Source organism: Sinocyclocheilus anshuiensis, unplaced genomic scaffold, assembly GCF_001515605.1.
Source record: "Sinocyclocheilus anshuiensis isolate Anshui unplaced genomic scaffold, SAMN03320099.WGS_v1.1 scaffold1438, whole genome shotgun sequence".
Lineage (NCBI taxonomy): Eukaryota > Metazoa > Chordata > Actinopteri > Cypriniformes > Cyprinidae > Sinocyclocheilus > Sinocyclocheilus anshuiensis.
The window spans coordinates 35161-44961 of record NW_015558609.1 but is presented as its reverse complement, the minus strand read 5'-3'; the positions used below and the strand labels follow the sequence as shown (position 1 = coordinate 44961).

General features: G+C 35.4%; 1 protein-coding gene across 4 annotated transcripts in view; it reads left to right on the top strand.

Moving 5' to 3' along the window:
- Positions 1–9801, top strand: part of LOC107680292 (serine/threonine-protein phosphatase 2B catalytic subunit alpha isoform-like) — a 45390-nt gene that overhangs the window by 30365 nt on the left and 5224 nt on the right. For 3 of the 4 annotated variants that reach the window (XM_016476130.1, XM_016476129.1, XM_016476131.1), the window contains 9 exons: positions 712–857; positions 1859–1998; positions 4129–4206; positions 5144–5238; positions 6201–6326; positions 6728–6805; positions 7158–7242; positions 8560–8657; positions 8992–9039. In XM_016476130.1, coding sequence (XP_016331616.1) covers positions 712–857; positions 1859–1998; positions 4129–4206; positions 5144–5238; positions 6201–6326; positions 6728–6805; positions 7158–7242; positions 8560–8657; positions 8992–9039 — 894 coding nt within the window. The remainder of the gene's footprint in view (positions 1–711; positions 858–1858; positions 1999–4128; positions 4207–5143; positions 5239–6200; positions 6327–6727; positions 6806–7157; positions 7243–8559; positions 8658–8991; positions 9040–9801) is intronic. The other variant, XM_016476132.1, reaches the window with a different exon arrangement.

The window sequence follows — 9801 nt, the reverse complement described above, 5'->3', positions numbered from 1 at the left end:
CATAAGCGCCAACGTTAAATAAATTAAATAAATATTTTAAAAATATATATATTTAACATAATTTTAAAAACATTTTAATGAGCTCCAAAGTAATTTAAGTAATTAAATATTTAATAAAAATATAGTAGTAGTATATTTATGTATATACTTAAGATAAGCATTTTAATAAATTAGTCAATTATAACTACTTTTTTGCATTTAGAATAAAACAAAGCAGCATTGTTTACATTTTAAAATTTACATTTACACAGCACATTTGTATTCTTATACTACTGCGCTACAGCATAGTAGAATTTTTATATATTGATTGATCTAATGTCATTAGTGAGACAGTATCTGTGTGTGAATAGAGGAAAGACGGAGGGAGAGATGGAGAGATAATGCAGAGTGATACAGTGATGTGGCTGAACAGATTGGTAGATTTGGAGCAGTCAGATTGACACAGCACAGACTGTCTCACACACATCTCTCATTTAGTGTCCTCTGAAAGTGTAATTGAATGCAGCAGCTTAATGTACAGATTAGATTCATACAGAGAAAATAAACCCTTCAGAAGAAGCTCACTTCATTTCTGAGCTCTGGAGTGACATTACTTCATACTTCTCATTTGTATCTCTCCTGCGCTCTCTTTGTTTGTCTCTGACTCTCTGTCTCTCGGGTGAAATCAGATGCTCCGTGCAGGTGTGTGATCTCTGTCTCTCTTTCTTTCAGGTAAAATCAAATACTCGGAGCAGGTGTATGATGTGTGCATGGATGCATTCGACTGTCTGCCTCTGGCTGCTCTGATGAATCAGCAGTTTTTGTGTGTTCATGGTGGCCTGTCTCCAGAGATACACACGTTAGACGACATCAAGAAGGTGAGGAGTGTATATGTATACATACAACAATTCAAAAGTTTGGGTCAGCATTTTTTAAGAGGTTTCACATTCAGCATTAAATTGACAAAAAGTGACTTTTTGACTACATTGACAACTGTTTTTCTTTCAAATAAATGCTTGTCTTTTTGAACTTTCTACTGAAAGAATACAAATAATGTATCATGGTTTCCAGAAAAATGTTAAGCAGCACAACTTTTCAATGTCGATAATAACAACAAATGTTTCTTGAGCAGCAAATCAGCATATTGGCATGATTTCTGAAGGATCATGTGACACTGAAGACTTGAGTAATGATGCTTAAAATTCAGCTTTGCATCACAGGAATAAATTACATTTAAAATATAACAATAATGTAATGTAATGTAAATGTAATAATATTTCACAATATTATTGTTTTTACTGTATTTTTGATAAATGCAGCTTTGGTGCGCATAAGAGACTAAACCACTAAAAAAATCTTACCCACCCCAAACTTTTGAACAGTAAATCCAGTTCTTGTTCCCCAGAAAGTCCTTATAATGCAATCCTGGACAATTTTAAATGTTTTATGACTTAAGACTCAGCTCTAACAACAGATGTTTGACAGATCTTCTGTAAATCTCCCATTATGCTTCTGGTGCATTTTCTTTAGCGATGAACAGGCTGTGCACAAACACAGCACAGCACACCACACCGTTTTTTTTTTATTATTATTCTTGTCTTTTTCTGCCAATTTCAATTTAGTGTGCTTTATTTGCATGACAACAAAAAAAGTATATTTTTATTTTCAATAAAAAAAAAAAATTTAATAAAAGCAAAATAATTATGCAAATGGAGTAAAAACAGTATTATTAACGTATACATTAAAAAAAGAGAAAATAATCGAGAAAAATATTAAATATGAATAATGTTGTTAATTTATTAATATTATTATCATATTTAGTAATATTTAATTTTAGTGATGTTGACTTGGCAGACGACTCTCTCTGTTTGACTCTCAGCTGGACAGGTTCAAGGAACCGCCAGCGTTTGGCCCCATGTGTGATCTGCTGTGGTCCGACCCGCTGGAGGACTTCGGCAATGAAAAGAGTCAAGATTACTTCAGCCACAACAGTGTCCGTGGATGCTCCTACTTCTACAGGTAAACCACACAACCTCCTTTAGTATCTCCTAGACAGCAAATTGAGACTCTCCTGCTTTTCACATGTTTCTCCACAGAAAAGCCCCCAGTAACCTCTCATGTGGTGGAGATCTCGACAATGATCTTTGATTTCATACTTAAATCTGAGCACGGTCAATATATGTACTCAGATTCTTCCAACACTGAATGATCTGAACTGCTATCCACATTTATTTTACAGCGCTATACTCTTATTGTATGTCAACATTTTTGTCATTTATGTCTCTTTATATTTCCCATAGGGAGTTTTAGGAGAGATGTCTTAAATAAACTTTAAGTCTCCTGTGCTATGAGCGAGCAACCACTGAGCAAAACGATGTTCCTCAGGGACGTTTGTACAGTGAAATAAAGGTGTAGATGAAAGTCCAGCGCCTGAAGTGCTGCACGAGTTTAATTGGAATTGTAAAGCAGTCCAAACAGTGACCAGCCTCAGCACAACACAGAATCCCCACAATCCCACGGGAATCGGCGCTCTGCCGTTACCATGGCAACTGGCTACTACTGCCAGATCCGCTGAGATATGAAGATACAGAGATATAGTGAGAAGACAGAAATGATAGAGCAGAAAAGGAAGAGAAGCTATAAAATAGGGCTGAGCGATTAATCAAAATGAAACTGAAATCGTGATATGGCTTAGTGTGATTATCAAATCACAAAGGCTCTGATTTAATTAAATAAATAGTGAAGCATTTTGTAATGAGAAGCATTTTTAACCCTGTAGCCAACAAAGGAGAAGCAGTTTTCCACCAAAATGAATGTACAATGGCTTAACATAAAGAAATTAACACGTAAATATTAGTATATTATATAATATTATATGTATATGTATATAATATTATTACATATAATATTATTTTTCTGTTGTACAGTAAAGTAAAATAATGATAATGTAGAAATTCTTATGTATTTCTTTTTTTTATTATTTTTACTTAGTAAATAATAATAATCTAAAAAGTAATACATAATAAATTACTGTTAAATAAAAATATGAAACAAAAATAAGAAATGCATTACTATCATAATAATATTTTTCTATAAATTAATATTTAATAAATAACAATGTAATAATAATAATAATTAATAATAAGGTATTATTATTATTATTTTAGTCATTGATATATGAATATTTTGGCAAAATTGTGCAGGCCCACAAGGAATCACAGCAAACCTGCATACGTGCACAAATGAACGAATGACATTTTAACCATTTTTGTTTTGAAGAAAACCACTATTAGATTCAGGCCTATGGGAAATATATAGAGAGAGAGAAAGCAAGAGAGAGAAAAGGGATGGTTAATTCTAAGCTAATTTATTTACACCACAGTTAACGTTGTGCAGCCTGTGAATGAGAGCCCCGGGTGTGAATGTTATTACCCACAATCCTCACTGTTTTCACTTCTTATGAAACCTTCTGAAATAAATGAAACAAAGTGGATGATCGGTCTATCTGTGTGCGCTTTAGGTCTGTTATTTTCAATATACCAGTAAAAAAAAGAATAGACAAAGACTGCTAAGTTAAACTAATGAATAACATGCAAGACTAGTCTTAAACATGCATCATTACAACACTGAGTCTGAGTCCTCATATCTTTACTAGCATCACATTTAGACCCTTCAGTTATTTTGAGCAGAAAATGATGATTTTCACTGTAAGCTGCACATTTACATCACTGCTACCCCCTGGTGGCTGATAACGGTAAGACAATAATAAACATGCTAGCAACGGGTTAAATTCGACTATCAGAGATATCAGAAGGGCTGTATAATCAAATGAAATCTAATATACTGTGAATGAGGTTTCAACAGTTAGGCTATGTTAGATTTAAATCACCGGTGCTAACTGGACTATTAGCAATGACACGCGAACATCCTGTAAGAAAAAAAGTCAATGGTGGTTTGCTGATCTTAGCTGGTTTTAGATGGTCTCTCAGCTTGGCTAAGTAGGTATTTAGCTAGTTAGCTTACAGGAAACCACCAAAAACAGACCAGCTTACCCGAGTTATTTAGTCAAATGAGTTGTTTTATCAGTGAAGAACTGTAAATAGTGTTTATCATGCCTCATTAATGTTGTCTGTTTTATCATTTGTACAGCTATCCTGCGGTGTGTGAGTTTTTACAGACCAACAACTTACTGTCTGTCATCAGAGCACATGAGGCGCAGGACGCGGGGTAAGAAAACAACACCAACATCACCTTTGACCTCTTGTCTCTTTCTATATGTCTGCTTTTCTCTCCTTTCTCACCTTCCTCACCTCCTACAGACATAGAAACCAGATGAAACACCCTGAGAAACACACACACAAAAACAGAACGTATATATTGACAGGCTGGTGAAGTTTGTGTTGATGGACGATCAGTGTGCAGATACAGCAGACAGTCAGACGCACAGAGCCATTGATTCTCCATAATCCAAATACATTACAGTACAGTAGTGTTTATTGATCTGAAATGCCACCAATGCACACACATTCACCTATTCACCTCAGCCCAGGCCCACTAATCTGCCAAAGTAGCTTTAAATGTGCAAAGGTACTCTACAATACTCAACAATAGTAAACTATACCATACAGTCAGCTAAACAACAGTCAGTAATGCACTACACTTGCAAGCTGTAGCGATATGCATATTGCGATATGTACATTTGCGATATTTCGATAATTTCGATATATTGCACAGCCCTACACTACACCAATCTACAATACTCGGTACAACAGCAGACAGCATGTTAACGGAGTACATTAGTTCATTTTACAGTCTAATAATATGCATTATAATGTTCTTTAATCATATTTAAAGCATTTTATGTTCATAATTTTGTGTTGTGTTGCATGCCTTTGCACATTAAAGGCCAAGTTCTTTAAAATAAACAGTGAATAAAGGCTTCCAAATAATCATAATTATGATCTGAAACTCTATGCTTTGAGAAACTGAAGTTTTTAGGGCTTTAAACAGGGTCCACCTCAAGTAAGTACTTATTATTAATGTTTAGCAAAATTTGAGGAAGAAGATTATTATTCCCTCACTTATTTCCCAGCGTGATTCTACTTAAGTTTCTGATTGTCATACTGAAATTGTCCTCCTTATCTTCGTTTTCTTGCTCTCTCAGTTACCGTATGTACAGGAAGAGTCAGACTACAGGTTTTCCGTCTCTCATCACCATCTTTTCTGCTCCAAACTACCTGGACGTTTACAACAACAAAGGTCTGAATTCAGGTTTTCTCTCTGCCACATGGTCACCTACAAACACATGCCAACACACGTGGTTGATTATGTATGATCAGGTGAATCTCAGAATGAAATTAGTTATATCTTGAAGAAAAAATTACAGCTTTATTCTTGTAATGATCTGGGGTTTTTTTTGTGATTTTTTCTATGATTTTAATGTGGCACTTAAACTCTATTGTAAAGAAGATTATTATTCCCTCACTTATTTCCCAGCGTGATTCTACTTAAGTTTCTGATTGTCATACTGAAATTGTCCTCCTTATCTTCGTTTTCTTGCTCTCTCAGTTACCGTATGTACAGGAAGAGTCAGACTACAGGTTTTCCGTCTCTCATCACCATCTTTTCTGCTCCAAACTACCTGGACGTTTACAACAACAAAGGTCTGAATTCAGGTTTTCTCTCTGCCACATGGTCACCTACAAACACATGCCAACACACGTGGTTGATTATGTATGATCAGGTGAATCTCAGAATGAAATTAGTTATATCTTGAAGAAAAAATTACAGCTTTATTCTTGTAATGATCTGGGGGGTTTTTTGTGATTTTTTTCTATGATTTTAATGTGGCACTTAAACTCTATTGTAGATCAACATTTAATATTCATATACAGTATATTAACTTCCTGATTGTCCTGAAAAGGCTTAATTTTCTATGTACAAAATCTTTGTCTGAAATATGAAATGTGACCCTGACCCTGGCATGTTGTTAATAGGTTTCCTTATGACTTTCCTACACAAACCTGTTTAGTAAGATTTAGAAACACTCAAGTATGTCAGAGGCCATTGTATGTAATGCAAAGTTGCAGGGCTTTGTGTTTTTGTTGTGTGTCAGTCATGTGCAAAGTGAAAGTAAGTTACAGATGTTCATTAGAGATACTTATGTTCCTATAAATATGTTTGTTTTGTGTGAATATAACTGCCTTAATGCCATTCCGCAGCGGCCGTGCTTAAATACGAGAACAACGTAATGAACATACGACAGTTCAACTGCTCGCCACATCCGTACTGGCTGCCCAACTTCATGGACGTCTTCACCTGGTCTCTTCCGTTCGTTGGGGAGAAAGGTGGGAAATTAGAGGAACCATGTTGCTAAACAGCTTGAGACATCATCATTCTGACTGGAGACAGCCAGTCTTTGCGATTGCACAAATTTTGTATGTTTTGTTCATTCTGGGTGTCTGTGTGAGGAAAGTGGATGCACTGTTCTGCTGACTTGTTAAAGCTAAGATGGAATAGGTCCATCTATTCTGTCTCAACAAGTCAAACTAGAATGAGGCAAATGAGCAATCCAAAAATGTTTCATTTGATTGAGATGGAGATTAAAGGATCACATTTATCTGGTGTATCAGTATTACTATGGCATTTCTTATTATGTTGTTGTTGTGAATATAATTGTTCAAGATTATCATAGTTTATGCTAAAATGTCAAGAGATCTTGCCGTTTTGACCTTTTACTCCTCTACAGTGACAGAAATGTTGGTGAATGTCCTCAGTATCTGCTCTGATGATGAGCTTATGAACGACGGAGATGAGATCTTTGATGGTGAGAACTGCACATTCCTTATAAGCTTTTCCTCTAATGTTTTCAGAAACGCACAGGTCTAGACTTTAGATCATTTAAATTATTACACCTAGTTTTTAAGTCAAATATGACCAAATGACAAATAAAATAAACCTGTTGCCTAATTTTTGGCATTCTCTAACAACTGTGGATACTTCAATAAATTGTTTAGCAACTGAACAATTAACATTAAAGTACAGTAGCTTTAAAAATAACAATTAGACATATGTGATATGTAGAGAACCATTGTTTCCTTTTAAAATCTTGTTATGCAGAATATTCAGCTTCAGCATGTTGTTCATGAAATATAAGTTTGTTTCCTGGTTCCTCTCAGCTAACGCTGCGGCTGCCCGTAAAGAGGTTATCAGAAACAAGATCCGTGCCATCGGCAAAATGGCCAAAATGTTTTCAGTCTTGCGGTGAGTCTGGGAGGGGTTGGGAACACATGTTTGTGGTTTGGATGTGTAGGACATTAGAAAAAAAAAATACAGCAATATGTGTGCGTTTGTGTGGTGTGAGACACAGTGTTGTTATTGCTACCAAACTATTAAAAATCATTTTCGTTAACTGAAAAAAGAAACATTTTAAATGAAAATCTTGAATTTAATCTTAAATGAAAATTCGAAATGCTGCCTTGGCAACTAACTGAAATAAAATAAGTTAAAGTGCTAAAATTACTAAAACTGAAATAAAAATAAATCAAAGCTTTATAGAAATAAAAAGTTAAAAACAAACCAAAATTAAAATAAACTGTAAATATAAATATAAAAGCCAATTAGAATATTAATAAATACTAATAGTGTATAAATAATACTAAATAATACATCAAAAGTATAAGAGGCTTTCTAAATCTTTCTATCATTTTATTTTTAGCAATTAAATATAACTGTTGTAAGCTTGGTATTCTGGCATAAACCATGGTTACCACGGTAAATTAAATGCAAGGGATATGAGATTACACTATTGATTAATGTATAACCTCGGTTACCACGGATTCTAATTACACGTCTAATCCAGTGCCAAATGTGACCAATCACAAACTAAACAATAGTTACATCATTAAATATTCATGTGTTGATTTGCAGAAACATCCATGTGTTGTATTATTTGTACTACATTTCAGAAGACACATTTCCACAAATGGACATGCAGTTATTAAAACAGGTTGTGTGCTGTGCTTGTCCAATGAATGTCATTAACCTCATAATTAATATTAACCTCATAAAATTAACATTAACCTCAAATAAGAATGTTAAACAAGAGTTTACAAATGTACACTATCAAAGCCTGATAAAGTGTAGCAGTGTAAAATAAGATAACCCAGGTTTAAAAAATTACCATGGGTTAACAGTTATTTAGTATTATTTTATAATATTACAGTATTTATTAAGATTTTGAATAAATTTATTTTTACATTGGCAGTGTTCATTTTAATTTATTAATACAAATAAATTATTAAAACAAATAATTTATCTGTAGTCATTTTTGTGTGCTTTTGTCATTTTTATTAGTTTTTAGTTTTTTTCTATTTAGCTTTAGTACTTATTTTATTTCAGTTCATTTTCAAGATTTTCATCTAATAAGGATTTGTATTTTATTTCAGCTTTATTTCGATTAACAGAATCGATTTTTAATAGTTTTAATTAACAAAAACAACACTGAGTGTGACAAGCACACTGTTGAGTTTGTGTGGTGTATATGAGTGTTAGTCGCAGTTGTTGGTTGTATTTCGACAGAGAGGAGAGTGAGAATGTGTTAACCCTGAAAGGTCTGACCCCCACCGGCATGCTGCCGAGCGGCGTACTGTCTGGAGGAAAACAAACCTTGCAGAGCGGTGAGTTACAAAAGCAAACATCGTTTTCTCTCTCTCCCATCACAGCCTCTTTTCTCTTTCAAGGTCAATAAGACAGTGTCTTACAAACTCATGGACATGTTTGCTAACCCCTCTCTTTTAGTCAAACACTTTCGTTCATTCTCTTCACTAATTAAACCATCAGAAATGTGCACACACATACAGGGACACTAACCGGCTAACGCTAACTGCTAACTGCCCGCGGCAGCTACTTGGCAGCTTGTGCTGCGTGCATGACTGTCACAATAAACTCCCCCATCCATCCTCCCTCTCTCCCTCTCTCCTTCTCTACGTCTGTCTTTCTGTGCCTCCTCAGCTACCATCGAGGCCATTGAAGCCGTGGAGACGGTTGAGGATGGAGAAGGTAAACTGGCCGGCCTCTATCTCTCTCTGTGCTGCTCAGAGGTTTCATAGAGACCGCCATAACACGCTAGCTACTTACAAACTCATGGACATGTTTGCTAACCCCTCTCTTTTAGTCAAACACTTTCGTTCATTCTCTTCACTAATTAAACCATCAGAAATGTGCACACACATACAGGTACACTAACCGGCTAACGCTAACTGCCCGCGGCAGCTACTTGGCAGCTTGTGCTGCGTGCATGACTGTCACAATAAACTCCCCCATCCATCCTCCCTCTCTCCCTCTCTCCTTCTCTACGTCTGTCTTTCTGTGCCTCCTCAGCTACCATCGAGGCCATTGAAGCCGTGGAGACGGTTGAGGATGGAGAAGGTAAACTGGCCGGCCTCTATCTCTCTCTGTGCTGCTCAGAGGTTTCATAGAGACCGCCATAACACGCTAGCTAGCTAGACAGCGCAGCCTAGCTAACTGAGCATGTGGGGTACTATGACTGGTCAAGGATTGTGTTTTTCTCACTGTCCCACACACTTTTATCTAGATATCTAAATGGGTACATACACTATGTTCAAAAGTTTAGGGTCAGGAAGATATTTTTAAAGAAATGAATACATTTATTCAGCGAGGATGCATTAAATTGATCAAAAGTGAAAATAAAGACGTTTATAATGTTAAGAATGTAAAGAATCCTGAAAAATAAATATATCACCGTTTCCACAAAAATATGAAGCTGCACAACTGTTTTCAACACTGATAATAATAATATTT